The 15,147-nt window shown below is 49.3% G+C and overlaps 1 protein-coding gene across 8 annotated transcripts in view; it reads right to left on the bottom strand.

The window, feature by feature from the left end:
- Window positions 1-15,147, bottom strand: part of SLC37A3 (solute carrier family 37 member 3) — a 57,274-nt gene that overhangs the window by 14,021 nt on the left and 28,106 nt on the right. For all 8 annotated transcript variants that reach the window (XM_051835096.2, XM_051835101.2, XM_070071411.1 and 5 more), the window contains 4 exons: window positions 8,698-8,794; window positions 4,456-4,540; window positions 2,933-3,111; window positions 361-502 (listed from right to left, as the gene is read on the bottom strand). In XM_051835096.2, coding sequence (XP_051691056.1) covers window positions 361-502; window positions 2,933-3,111; window positions 4,456-4,540; window positions 8,698-8,794 — 503 coding nt within the window. The remainder of the gene's footprint in view (window positions 1-360; window positions 503-2,932; window positions 3,112-4,455; window positions 4,541-8,697; window positions 8,795-15,147) is intronic.

Here is a 15,147-nt window from a genome sequence, read left to right as displayed (position 1 = left end):
TTTTCCTTATTTGGCTGGGGAGACGGGGAGGCGGGAGGCAGACACAGGAACACACAGGCCTCGTAACTCCCACCTCTGACACAGTCAGCTTTAGAGAGGCAGTGAGCGTCCAGGGGAGGTTCCGTGTGTGTCCTGAGACAAAGGACCGAGAAGACCCCTGCCGCCGCAGCGCTGCCCTGGCTGCGTCTTCCTTCCCAGGGACCTCTTTTCATTTTTTTTTTTTTTTCTTTTTTTTTTTCCAGAGTTTGGCTGTTTACTGGTAGGGCACTTTAGGGAAAATGGTTGTTAACTGAAGCCAGGCTTCACAGCCTGGTGAAAGACTTCTAGTGAACTAACTCTCCTACAGAAAGAGACGCATACCTATGATTCCTCCAACGTCGTACCAAATGGACAGCTGGTCAGCTTCGGCCTCCTTCCAGCCAAAGTTGTTACTCAGATAAAAGGGCAACCAGAAGAAGAAGGAGTAATTCACTAACTTGAGGCAGGCGTAGGCCAGGGAATACTAGAAGGAAAGCACTCGATCGTCAGTGAGCACAGCACGGCCTCAGCTTTTAACAAACTTCGGTACAGGAGCTGGGGATGAGCGGCCCCTGGCTCCCCGGTAAACACCTTTACAAATCCCCATCTGCCCACGGCACCTACTCCCCCCTTCCCTTTATCCCCAGTGGCTTCTCAGGTGCAGCAGGCTTTGAACTAACACCTGCCCACGACTGTTTCATAACCACCCCTAGTCTATCCTCCCAGCAGAAGCAAACCAGTGTTTGGGACCTAAAGGCAGGGCACAGGCTCATATTTCTTGACTAGAAGATAAACGATACCCATGCAACTAACTGGCGCTAACCATAGGCAAACATACAGTGCTTACTGCAGCGGTTAAAGGTTATCCTACTTCCTGCAAATTAACACTGAGAAAGTTGGAGAACAAGGTGACTCAACCATAGTTTCAGGGTCTAAAAAAAGCCTCAATGTTAAAACTGCTTTCACACTGGAGTTAACCCAAAGCCCAATCCAGTCCCACCCCCAGCGGAAAAGAAGAAAACAAACATCTCTGATGAGCCGAACGTAAAGGAACACGCGGTCTTCGACCTGCGGCTGGCTCTCCTTTGAGGGAGGGAAAAGCTGCAGCTGCCTGCGGATGGTTGGGAGGCGAAGACTCCTATATTCAACCCGTTATGACCAGGAAGTCCTGACATTTAGCATCAAAGGGAAGAGGAGGAGGGACGAGGGGCTGACTTCAAAGGCTGTCTGGCTAGTACATTCTTTTCCCCGGAGCTGCCACTTATTCCCTAGGTATCACTTGTTCTAAAACTGCTTCCACCCCCCAGAGAGTCAAATCCCAATGGTGAGTGGATGTTCCAGACAGGCCGCTGCAAAGACAAAGGGATGGAGCGGAGTAGATTTCCTTTACACCAGTGCCTTGGCGGAGAGCAGCTGCTCGTGAAGTACAAAGGGACAGCAAGAGTTCCACAGCTAGTCACAACAAACCTGCGCCCTCTCAGAAAGGACCCACTGCCAGCACTGACGATCCTCGCACAAGGAGAGGCCTTCGGGAGCTGCATTCCCCTCCATTACAGCACCGAACGTAAGAACTGTGGGAGGTGCACTTACAAGGCACTTCAAAAACTTCATGGGAAGCGGAATGAAAAGATGTTGACTTTGGTGCAAAAAAATTTCAAAATTTTTCATTTTTCCAATAATTTTTAGAAGCGCATACATTGTAATTCACACTCAAGTATCTGTTCAAATGTTAGTTCTCTTAGCTTGGGGACACAGGAGGGAGGGCACTGGTAAGTGAGAAATAAGGTGGCCTGCAGGCTTTTAATCCAAAGTGCACCACTAAAAAGTGAAAAAACAAGACAGGTGCTTGTTCTCAACACCATAACCCAGCCTTGTGAACCCCATGGGGGCTGGGGTCACCTCCGTCCCACAGGAAACAGCACAGATGGGCCGGGTGCCCTACCCGGGTCGCACAGAAAGTCAGCTGGGAGCAGCCTAGGCCTCCACTGCCACTGCAGTGCTGAGCGCCCGAAACAGAGACCACAAAGCTGCAGGACACAGGACTCAGCTCAGACGTTAGAAAGTCTTTCGGGCTGCAAAGGTGGAGTCTGGCACGCACGACCAAGGACACCGCAGTGCTCTGCTCTAGACCCCTTTTAAGAGTGGGGAAAAAAAAGTTTTTCCTGGAACAACCAGAATGTCGGCTATTAAGACATTTAATGAACCATTCAAACCCGTTCTTGGTCCTTATTCAGTTCTGTAATAACACAAAAGGCCAAAAAATACATATGCTTAAAAACACGAGGGGCGGGCATTTGGCACAGCGGTTAACACGCTGCCTGGACATCCTCACGGGCCTGCCTGCATTCAAGACCCAGCTCTGTCCCAATTCCAGCCTCCTGCTAAGGCACAGCCTAGAAGGCAGCAGGTGACAGCCCCAGTTACTGGGTTTCTGAAACTCACGTGGGATTCAGTTCCTGGCTACTAGCTTCAGTCTGGCCTAGCTTGGCCTAGCCCAGAAGTGAACCAGTAGATAAGATCGGGTTTTCTCTGTATGTCTCTATCTCCCTCTCTTAAATTAAAAAGTTGGTTTTGCCTTCCTAGCCCATGCTAGACCAAAGCAGGGCTCATGGGTCAAAACCAGCCAAGGCCATCCGTCACGCATCGTCTGTGGCTTCCTGTGCTCTGAAGAGCTGAGTGAAAGTCTGCACAGATCCCCCGGAGCCAAAAACATTCCTTCTCTGGCTCTTCATGAACAGTCTGCAGCTCCGCATCAGACAGATCCGCTGGGAGCCAGGACCCACTCTCCTCTGAGCAAATACTCCTAAAGCAAAGTATCAGAGAGGCTGAGTGCTCGAAGGAGCCTATCCCAGGCCGAGGAACACCGGACTGAGGCCTCTCGCTGGTGCAGTAAGCAGATGTGACCAAGCCTTACCGGTATCACCCCAGGAAGGCGACACGCCTGACAAAAGCTTATCGCCCTGACGTGGGGGACAGCAGCGTCTTCTTGGATTGAGTAATTAGGATCGTATTCGTCTTCATTCTCAGCACCGTTAATTAATGGCCTATGTGAGTCTTCTTCAAAACTCTTTTCTGCCTCAATCCCTGGGAGACCTAGAACAAGAGACAGCAACCACTAGCGCAAACACTCCACTGCCTGGCCCTGTGCCAAGGGCTCCCACCCACCATGACGGTTCTGTTTTACAGGGGAGGCAACCGCGGCTCAGGAGTCAGGTCCAGCCAGGGTCAGTCAAGGTCACACAGCCTGCGTAACAGCACAGCTGCCCCTCGATGCCCACGGGATACCAAAGTTCATGGTGCTCAGGTCCCTTCTGTAAAATGCTGCAGTACCGGCATCTAGCTCAGGCATCTGAAAGTCGTCTCCAGGTCACTTACAAAACCTAATACCTCACCGATTCTGTGCGAAGTCGCTACACTGTCTTGTTCGGGAATAGTAAGTCTGATATGTTCAGCACTACTCCGATTTATTGTTCTAGGCTTTTCCAACTGCAGCTGGTTAACTGCAGAGGCAAGGCCCACAGGGGTGGAAATGCAGAGGCAGGATCTGCAGGTGTGCTACCTGCAGAAAACAGAGGGCTGGCTACATTCAAAGACAGAGGAACTGGACTCTTCTTTGCTTCTACAGTTTCACTTGTACACATTCTTTATTTAACCACAGGCAAAAACATCAACTAATCATTTTTATGAAGAGAAGAAATCTGTCTGAAGAAGTGAAATTGGAGATACATCCGTGATAATTCCTAGCAAACGCCTCAGTTCTAGAAAAACCACCCGCAGCAGGAGGAAGGGTAAGGTAGAAAGGATCACTATGCTCCTGAATCTACATATATGACATACATGAAATCTGTACACTTGAAATGAAAAAAAAAAAAAAAAAAAACACTTGCAGGGGCTGGCACAGTGGTTAAGCAGCCGTCTACAGAGCTGGCATCTCATATGGGTACCACTTCAAGTCCCAGATGCTCCACTTCTGATTCAGCTCTCTGCTAATGCACCTGAGAAAGCAGTGGAGGATGACCCAGGACCTTGGGTCCTTGCACCCACATGGGAGACCCAGAGGAAGCTCCTGGCTCCTGACCTCAGACCAACCCAGCCCCTGGCCACTGTGGCCATTTGGGGAATGAACCAGCAGAAGGAAGATCTCTCTGTTTCTCCTTCTCTCTAACTCTTTCAAATATATAAATCTTTTTTAAAAAAACTGCAAATGCTAAGTGTCTCCTATCTCAGTAGAAGGAGGACAAGACACCCCAGAGACACACGCAGCTGTACCGGGGCCGCCTACGACACCGACAGGACACACAGCAGGAACAGCGCTCCTTGAGTTCACTGAGAGGAGCCCACGGTTTTCCCAGGAGAGAGATTCGGGTTTCCGGCCTCAGATCGCCCTTCACCCCTAACAGTGGCACATAGGGAGTAAGAGAGACAGTTTCTCCTCACCGATTTCTTCTGGCGACACCAAGAGTCCAAAGAAGATGACCACCCCACCAGCAAACTGCACAGACGCCGTCACCAGGAAGGCATACTGGAGGAGAGCAGAGGCGAGGGAGTCACAGCTGGGGTAGTCATCATAGGCTTGTTTATTTATTTATTTATTTATTCTAAGATTCGCCATTGAATTCCATTTTCTATTAACTTTCTGAAAGATTTATTATTTATCTGAAAGGCAGAGTCAGAGGGAGAGAGAGAGAGGTCTTCCATCACTGGTTCACCTCTCAAATGGCTGCAATGGCCGGAGCTGCGCTGATCTGAAGCCGGGAGCCTGGAGCTTCTTCTGGGTCTCCCACGTGGGTGCAGGGGCCCAAGGACTTGGGCCATCCTCCACTGCTTTCCCAGGCACATAAGCAGGGAGCTGGCTCAGAAGTGGAGCAGCCAGGACAACAACTGGTGCCCATATGGGATGCCGGCACTGCAGGCCACCACAGCGCCAGCCCCTTGGACATATTTATTAGAAGTGCGTGTGTGGAGGTGCCAGAGAGGTGAGCAGGAAGGAGAGGAGACTGGAAGCAAACATTTCTCACTTCATTTTTCCTGGAGCCTCTCTGAGGCTGGAGAGGATCATTAAGGCCACTGGGTAAGTGGCACTACCAGCACAAGCCTGTGGCACAGAGGTCAAGACGCTGCTTGGGACGCCCGCATGCCACCTTGGAGCACCCTGTCTCCTCTTCGACCCCAGTTTCCTATAACAGATGATGGCTCAAAGACTTGGGTCCCTGGCACCCACAGGGCAAACCTGGATGGAGTTACAAGCCACTGGCTTCAGTCTGGACCAGCCCCAGCTGTTGCACACATTTGAAGCGTGAACAAAGTAAATGGAAGATCTTTGTCTCTCTTTCTGCCTTTCAAACAAAACTAAAAATATATTTTTCCTTTTTTTAAAAAAAGTAGCATGTATTACAATTGCGAGATCAGGACTGGCTCCCTAAATCTCAGTCTTTGTATCATGCAGCCTCCCACAAAAGACACATTATCTGCCCTGCAAAATACTATATCCAGCTGAAGTTATGAACAATGTACAGAATGGTATCAAAAGGCAACAGTGTAGCGGGGTAAATGAGCAGGCCCAGCCCCATTGAGAAGCACGTACAGGGCACTTCATCCAATCTGTGGAAACTGGGATTACAGGAGGAGTGTATTTTGGTGCAAAATCTTTTTGGGGGTTGGCGTTGTGGCAAAATGGGTAAAGCCACTGCCTACAATGTTAGCATCCCATATGGGCACCAGAGTTCACGTCCCAGCTGCTCTTTTTTTTTTTTTTTTTTTACAGGCAGAGTGGATAGTGAGAGAGACAGAGAGAAAGGTCCTCCTTTGTCGTTGTTTCGCCCTCCAATGGCCACCGCGGCTGGCGCACCGCACTAATCCAATGGCAGGAGCCAGGTACTTATCCTGGTCTCCTATGTGGGTGCAGGGCCTAAGCACTTGGGCCATCCTCCACTGCACTCCCTGGCCACAGCAGAGAGTTGGCCTGGAAGAGGGGCAACTGGGACAGAATCCGGCGCCCCGACCGGGACTAGAACCCGGTGTGCTGGTGCCGCAAGGCGGAGGATTAACCTAGTGAGCCGTGGCGGCGGCCCCAGCTGCTCCACTTCTGACCCAGCTCCCTGCTAATGGCCTGGGACAAGCAGCAGAAGATAGGCCAAGTACTTGGGCCCCTGTTCTGACGTGGGGGATGTGGATGAGGCTCCTGGCTTTGGCCCAGCCCAGCCCTGGCCATTGTGGCCATCTGGGGAGTAAAACTGCAGACGGAAGATATCTCCCTCTGTCTCTGTCTCTCCCTCTCTTTGTAACGCTTTCAAAATAAGTAAATCTTTTTTAAAAAAAATTTTTTAAATCCATGCACAGATGTTTCATGATACATATTTTCCAAGAAGTTTTTGAAGACCACTCATATAGGAATTCAGAACACCTAGAGGCTGGCATAGCTAGATAATGATTTAGAGAGGAGTTAAGAAATCATAGCAATTGCCCATCTTCCCAGGTGTAACCCAAGCCAAGGAGCACAGTGGGCATTGAGACAAAAAGCTTGTTGAGTGACTGAGGTAGAAGGCTTAGGGGATGCTAAGGAATAAACCCAATAAAAGATTACAGACTCTCAGAGCCAGCACTGTGGCATAGTGGATAAAGCTGCCACCGCAATGCCAGCATCCATTACGAATGCCAGTTTGAGTCTTGGCTGCTCCACTTCCAATCCAGCCCCCCGTTAATGTGCCTGGGAAAGCAGTGGAAGATGGCCCAAGTGCTTGGTCTCCTGCACCCACATGGGAGACCCAAATGAAGTTCCTGGTTTCAGACCAGCCCAGCTCCAGCCATTGCAGCCCTCAGGAGTGAACCTGCAAATGGAAGACCTCTCTCTCTGTAGCTCTGCCTTTCAAATAAATAAATCTTTAAAAAAAAATTAAAGACTCTTAACCACCATTCTACACAGCTGAATTCTCAAGCTACACAGATGGATTTTATTTAAGAATGGAGTCTGGAACAGGCTGTCTGAATTTTTAAACAAATAAGCAGCCAAAATTAAAGTGATATTTTCAGAAGTCAAATCTGGAAGCAGCATGAAGGGTGAACTGAAATTCCTATCTAACCAAATATCTAACCAAATTCTTATCTAACCAATCCCAGCATAAAGCTAAGAGGGCTGGGCTGAAAGTGACCATGAGGGCTTCTTGACCCTAAGTAGACCAACGCCCTTGGCGGGCTACTTTAACATGCATCTACTTTTTAAAAAACTAACAACTATTTAGGCTTTTGAATAAGCAATAGAGTCACATGATTCAAGGAACAAAAAGCAGTAGACATACAGCAAAAACTCTCCCTCTCACCACCCCACACCCAAGTGCCCCAACAGGTAACCATGGCTGCCATTTAACTTTTACTGTCAGAGACTGCCTTAGAAACGTGCAAGAAAAACACTAATTCCTTCTTCCTTCTCACACAAATGGCGTTATTCAATACACACTAGTCTGCATCCTTGCTTTCTTCATTAACACACTTCGAGATCCGCCCAGGGCACAGATCTCTACTCGGTACCCAAGGAAGGTCCTAATTCTATTTTGCAGCTGCAGAGTGCTCCTTTGTACTGGGGTTTAACCAGGTCGCTATCGGCAGACAATGGTTTTCAGTCTTTGGCTGTTACTAACAACGCTGAAATGAAAAACCCTGCAGACACATCGCTCTGTGCAGGCTCCCAGCACAACCCCCTGCGTGGCTAAGTCCCAGCAGCTGGACGCGCTCAGCCAGAGCAGTGGCCGTTTGGCAGACATCACCACAGGGAGAGAGCTCTGAGGGTTCTGGGTCTTTCTCCACAGCCTCAGACACACAGCATGCCGGCAAACTTTGGGATCTTTCCGGGGGAGCTTTACTTTGCATTTCTCTACCACTCCGAAAGGACAGAGATGTTTGTCTCTCTTGGCCGGTGCTGTATTCTCTAGTAGCTGGGGCCACACAGAGGACGTCACTGAATAAGCTACTGAGTGGAGCAGAGTATGTTTTCATATGTTCACAAGCTTTTCCGTGAAGCACTCAAATTCTTCACTTTTCTTTGTGTGTGTTGTTGGTCTCTTTCTTAACAATTTGCAGGGGCCCTTTAATCATTAACCCTTTATCTGTAACATGAGTTGCCAATATTTTCTCTCAACTGCTATATGTCTTCAGGCTCTCTTAACAGTGTTTGGCGGGGTTGGTGCTGTGGCACAGCAGGTAAAGCTGCTGCCTGCAGTGCCAGCATCCCATATGGGCACTAGTTGGAGTCCTGGCTGCTCCTCTTCTGATCCAGCTCTCTGCTGTGGCCTGGGAAAGCAGTAGAAGATGGCCCAAGTCTTTGGGCCCCTGCACCACATGGGAGACCCTGAAGAAGCTCCTGGCTCCTGGCTTCAGATCGGCACAGCTCCAGCTGTTGCAGCCAATTGGGGAGTGAACCAGCGGATGGAAGACTGACCTCTCTCTCTCTCTCTCTCTCTCTCTCTGTCTCTTCCTTCTCTCTGCGTGTAACTCTTTAAAATAAATAAATAAATCTTTAAAAAAAAAGTCTTCAGATATAAATGATTTCTTATGCATTTGAATTTATCATGAGTTTGTTCACTTTTAAGACAAGATTTGTCCGAGACAGAACTACAGTTGGTTTTAAATAGCCACCGTTTTATTTAGTTAACACACACAGAAAAGCTGAGAAAAAAAAATACCTACCTCATAACCATACTGCAGAACAGAAGAAGCTAGGCACGCTCCCAAAATATTGCCCACTGACGCACAGGCACTCCACAGACCAAACACAACCCCTCGTCTAAAGTGGAGAGAGGTGGAAGACAAGAGGAGACAAATCAGAAGGAAGGTTCGCACAGTTCAAAAACAGAACATGGCTAAAACAGTGAAGGCTCACGTTAAAAAGAATCAACATTCCATTTTAAAGCTTTTCTAAATACATCAAAAAGACACAACATCAGGTCTAAGATTTTATTAAAGTTCAACTTAAGAGTTCATCAACAGACAGTTAAGAAAACTTAAAGATAAGCCAAAAACTCGGAGAAAATATCTGCGTGTCATCCATGTGATCAGAGACTCGTCTCTGGTGTCTAAGGAACTCTCAGAACTCAAGGATAAGAAAACAGGAGAGGCACTGTGGCACAGTTAAACTACAGTTTAGAATACCCGTATCATACCTGAGTCCCAGCTACTCTGCTTCTGATTCTGCTTCCTGCTAATGTGCCTGGAAAGACAGAAGCCGCCCACATGCTTGTGGGAGACCAGCTGGGGTTCCCGTCCCTGGCTGCTGTGGGCATCTGAAGAGTGAATGGCAGATGGAAGCTCTCACACACACACTCTCTCTCTCACTATTGCTCTTTCAAATAGGTGAAAACAAACATTAAAATGAAACAAAAACAAGTGACAGAATGCTTAAGAGCAAGAATCTACAATCATCTCAAAATAAATATTTTTTGAAAAGGCAGCAAGATTTCAAGATACTTTACATACACTAAAAAAAAAAAAAACATGAAAAAAAAAAAGATCACAAAAGGGGCAGGTGTTGTGGCACAGGTTAGGCTGTGAAATCAGCGTCCCATCTGGATAACAGTTGGAGTCCTGGCTGCTCCACTTCTGATCTAGCTCCCTGCTAATGGCCTGGGAAAGCAGAAGAGGATGGTCCAAGTGTTTGGGCCCCTGCACCTACATGGGGGAGCTGGATGAAGCTCCTGGCTTCGGCCTGGCTCAGCCCTGGTCATCGCAACCATCTGGGGAGTGAGCCAACAGATGAAGAACTCTGTCCTTCCCTCTATTTCTGTAACCTTGACTTTCAAGTAAATAAACAAATCACTAGACACACACACACATACACGACGCAGCAGGCATTCTGCACAGACTAAGATGCCCCTTGGGACACACACACCCCTTATCACACATGGTGCTGGGCGCGGGTCTCGGCTCTGCCTCTGATTCCAGTGTCAGCACGGATGCAGAGCAACCAGAACTCTTCCACACCACCGCGAGGAACGTGAAACGGAGCGACCACTTCGGGAGAAATTGCTGGTTTCTTAAAAAGGTAAACACCCACCACACGACCTGCCACTCTACTCCTGGCTATGAATCCAGGCGAAGGGAAAGCATATGTCTGTACAAGAACTTGAACACACATGCTCACAGCAGCCTCACTTGTGGTAGCCAGAAACTGAAAACAACCCAAATGTTCGCCAAGAGGTGAAGAGATAAACAATACACTGTGCTTGGGCACACACACAGTCACCAAAAGGAATGACCTAGCAACACATACAATGTGCATGAGTCTTCAATTATGCTGAGTAATAACTGGCAGACAGAGGCTGGCATAGTGGCCAGCAGGTTAGCTGCTGCCTGTAACGCCGGCATCCCATGGGAGCACCAGTTCTAGTCCAGCTGCTCCACTTGCAATCCAGCTCCCTGCTAAAAATGAGCCTGGGAAAGCAGTGGCCGATGGCCCGTACCCACATGGGAGATCCAGCTGGAAGAGCTCTCCTCCTCCTCCCTCCACCTCTCTCTCTCTCTAACTCTGCCAGTAAACTAGATCTTTTCAAAAAAAAAAAAAAAAAAAGACAAAAAAAGGACAAAGAATACACACTGTATGGTTCCATTTAAATAACTTTTTTAATTCAAATTAAGTGACAGAGAGCAGTCAGTGGAAGAGTCCATCACCCAGGGGCATGAAGGAACTCTTGGGTGTGTCGGATGTGTTCATCACCTTCACTGAGATGGTGGTTTCCAGGTGTACACAACCAAGACTAACCAAAAAGCACATTTCAAACGTGTGCAGCTTATTGTGTACCTTAGTAAAGTCATTTTTTTAAAAAAAATGGATAAGGTCCAGCGCTGTGGCATGGTATGTTAAGCCTCCACCTGCAGCACCAGCATCCCATGTGGGCACCAGTTCGAGTCCCAGCTGCCCCTCTTCTGATCCACTTTCTGCTATGCCCTGGGAAAGCAATGGAAGATGCCCCAAGTCCTCGGGCCCCTGCACACACATGGGAGACCTGAAAGAAGCTCCTGGCTCCTGGCTTTGGGTGGGCCCAGCTCTAGCCGTTGTGGCCACTGGGGGGTGAACCAGACGATGGAAGACCTCTCTCTCTGCTCTCTCTGTCCCTCCCTTCCTCTAACTCTGCCTCTCAAATAAATAATCTTAAAAAAAATTTTTTTAAATGGCTGGGCAGAGGAGGAGTCTAGGGGAGAGAATCTGTTACAATCGTCTCAGGGAAATGGCTAGCTTGACCTTGGGAACAGCAGTAGGGTTGCTCAAAGGAAAACGGTTTTCAAAGGTTAACTTTTTTAAAGGTCACATTCATGTTTTATTCTATTTGATGCATGCGATAACACACTGTGCTAAGTCCACATTCCTACTCTTTCAACACTTTTTTTTTTTTTTTTTTTTTTTTTTGACAGGCAGAGTGGACAGTGAGAGAGAGAGACAGAGAGAAAGGTCTTCCTTTGCCGTTGGTTCACCCTCCAATGGCCGCCGCGGCTGGCACGCTACGGCCGGCATACCGCGCTAATCCGATGGCAGGAGCCAGGTACTTATCCTGGTCTCCCATGGGGTGCAGGGCCCAAGTACTTGGGCCATCCTCCACTGCACTCCCGGGCCACAGCAGAGAGCTGGCCTGGAAGAGGGGCAACCGGGACAGAATCCGGCGCCCCGACCGGGACTAGAACCCGGGGTGCCGGCACCCCAAGGCGGAGGATTAGCCTAGTGAGCCGCGGCACCGGCCTCAACACTTTTCTAACCTCACTGATACGTAAGGAATGTTATACCGGAATAAGGAAACAACACGTTCAGTGACAGCCGGGGCTCTGCCACTCCCAGCTGTGTAACCACACACAGGTCACAAGGTAACACTCGGTGTCCTCGCCTGTAGGAAGCTATACTCTGCAAAGAACAAGTGCTGGACGCTGAGTCAACATCTGTTGCAAAATCATGCCTCAGGGGCGGGTGCTTAGCCCAGCCGTGAGAACACTGGTTAGGTAGGCCTGGGTTCAGCACCTGACTCCAGCTGCCTGGGAGTGCAGACTCCGCGAGGCAGCAAGTCCCTGCTGCCCACACGGGAGACCTGCGCTCCTGGCTCCCGACTCCCGGCTTCGGCCCCGGCCCAGCCTTGGTCATTACAGGCATTTGGGGAGTGAACCAGTGAACAGAAGCTCTATTTCTGCTTCCCAAATAAATAAACAAAATTTACAAACAAAACAAAACACAACCCTGACATACAGGAGCAGCAGCACGAGTGAACGGAAGTAACAGCCATGTCGGGCCAGGTTCGCGGGACATCACTCCGTTTCCCCGTGTGGAAGACAAATGACCTGAGTCTCAAAGTCCTCTCCAGTTCTACAATGCCCAACACTGCCAAACACGCTAGCCCATCAGGAGGGTCCTGGCGGGCCCATCAGAAGGAAGCTAGCTGGCAGAAACTGCGATTTTAGCTGTGGGAGATCCGGTGGACCGTCCGGGTCACCTGTTTGTAAACTGCTTTCCTCCAAAGACGGTCTGCACTGACAGCTGTGGACAAGCCAACGGATGAGTGTAACTGGACAAGACGGGCTGGTTGTTTTTTTTTTTTTTTTTTTTGACAGGCAGAGTGGACAGTGAGAGAGAGAGACAGAGAGAAAGGTCTTCCTTCCGTTGGTTCACTCCCCAGATGGCTGCTACGGTTGGCACGCTGCGCCAATCCAAAGCCAGGAGCCAGGTGCTTCTCCTGGTCTCCCATGCGGGTGCAGGGCCCAAGCACTTGGGTCATCCTGCACTGCACTCCTGGGCCACAGCAGAGAGCTGGACTGGAAGAGGAGCAACCGGGACAGAATCCGGTGAAGACGGGCTGCTTTTTAAAGTGACTTTGAGCTGTTAGCTCAAGACTGTGAGACCATACTGGAAGTGGAAAACTCCATCCACTGGAGATCGTATTTGGACTGAATGGAACAACATGGGTTAAGGCAAAGACCGTTTAGCAGACATCAATTTCAGCAAACACTGTACAAGCCTGTGAACACATGACAACAGATCAAAGAACACAGACCTCCAGACTGGCAGAAAGCTGATGTCTGGACTTTCCTGATGCGTCAGCTGAGCCAAAGACTGTGGGTTTACTGGGGACTTTTCTCAGGTAGACCTCTCCCTAATGAATCTTTACAAGACAAGACGTAAATGCACATTGTCTAACTGTTAGAGTCCTAAATATTTTTGTAAAAAAGTTACTAGTTTTTACTCATGCTCTGAGTGTGAAAATAACTATAAAATTGTAACTTTTGTTCTGTACAATAAAGTTTAAAAAAAAACTGCTTTTCTTTCAAAATTAAACTGCAGTGGCTTTCTTTGTGATTGGTCCAGTAATAAGTGGTCACACTGCTCAGTCACTACTGCCAAAGACCTACTTGTCTCATAAATTATATATCCCTATTCACTGGTTCACTCACCAAATCCCCACGTGGGAAGGGCTGGCCAGGCCAAAGCCGGGAACCAGGAACTCAACCCAAGCATACCATGCGGATGCCAGGAACCCAATGATTGAAGCCAAGACAACCCTCTCCTAAGGAAGCCAGACTCACAAGTCAGAAGCCGGAGCTGGGAACCGAACTCCGGCACTCCATGAGATACAGGCGTTTGACAGGCTAAACGTTGCTCCTCTTTATTCATTCCTATTTTCTGGTTTGCTTACAGTAAACAAGTATCCTGAGTATAACTTTTAAAATCATGAATAGAAAAATGTTACCTTCAAATAAAAATCTCTAATAAAAATCTCTAATAAAAAACAGTACATGTTGGCCGGCACCGCGACTCACTAGGCTAATCCTCTGCCTTGCGGCGCCGGCACACCGGGTTCTAGTCCTGGTCAGGCGCCGGATTCTGTCCCGGTTGCCCCTCTTCCAGGCCAGCTCTCTGCTGTGGCCCGGGAGTGCAGTGGAGGATGGCCCAAGTGCTTGGGCCCTGCACCCCATGGGAGACCAGGAGAAGCACCTGGCTCCTGCCATTGGATCAGCGCGGTGCGCCGGCCGCAGCGCGCCGGCCGCGGCGGCCATTGGAGGGTGAACCAACGGTAAAGGAAGACCTTTCTCTCTGTCTCTCTCTCACTGTCCACTCTGCCTGTAAAAAAAAAAAAAAAAAAACCACAGTACATGTGTGCCAGCGCTGCGGCGTAGCAGGTAAAGCCACCGCCTGCAGCGCTGGCATCCCATATGGGCGCTAGTTTGAGTCCCAGCTGCTCCTCTTCCGATCCAGCTCTCTGCTATGGCCTGGGAAAGCAGAAGAAGATGCCCCAAGTCCTCAGGCCCCTGCACCCACGTGGGAGACCCAGAAGAAGCTCCTGACTTCGGATCGGCACAGCTCTGGCTGTTGCAGCCATTTGGGGAGTGAACCAGCGGATGGAAGACCTCTCTCTCTGTCTTTCCCGTTCTCTGTCTATAACTCTAACTCTCAAATAAATAAAATATTTTAAAAAACAGTACATGAGCAGGCAGCACGACCTACTCCAAAACAACATTAAAATGTCACAGGGAGAGGCCAGCGCTGCGGCACAGCGGGTTAAAGCCCTGGCCTGAAGCGCCAGCATCCCATATGGGCGCCGGTTCTACTCCTGGCTGCTCCTCTTCCAATCCAGCTCTATGCTATGGCCTGGGAAAGCAGTGGAAGACGGCCCAAGTGCTTGGGCCCCTGCGCCCATGTGGGAGACCTGGAAGAAGCTCCTGGCTCCAGGCTTCAGATCAGCGCAGCTCCAGCCGTTGCAGCCATCTGGGGAGTGAACCAGTGGATGGAAGATCTCTCTCTCTGTTCTTACCTCTCTCTGTAACTCTGCCTTTCAAATAAATAAAATAAATCTTTAAGAAAAAAAAAAAAGTCACAGAGAAATGCCTTTTACAAAGCAATTCTGTTAAACCAGGTGCGAGAGTTAAAATGCCACAGAAGTCACCAGCAGGCTGAAACAGAATCAGAGTGATGCCCAGCCTAGCCACAGACACTTTACAGTGGAGTGTCACAGTGCTACAGATCACGGACAAGCACGTGACCTCGCACTGTGCAAGCGGGGAGGCTACAGCCAGAGCACGTGCCCACCGCAGTGGGCGGCCAGCACCTGCTGCCTGCACTGGTCCCCAAACGAAAGAACGGAACACAAAGAGTGCTGAGCCTTCCCGGAG

The sequence above is a fragment of the Oryctolagus cuniculus genome, chromosome 3 (genome assembly GCF_964237555.1).
Source record: "Oryctolagus cuniculus chromosome 3, mOryCun1.1, whole genome shotgun sequence".
Taxonomy (NCBI): Eukaryota; Metazoa; Chordata; class Mammalia; order Lagomorpha; family Leporidae; genus Oryctolagus; species Oryctolagus cuniculus.
Note: the sequence above shows the minus strand (reverse complement) of the source record. Positions and strands in the feature narration are given on the sequence as shown.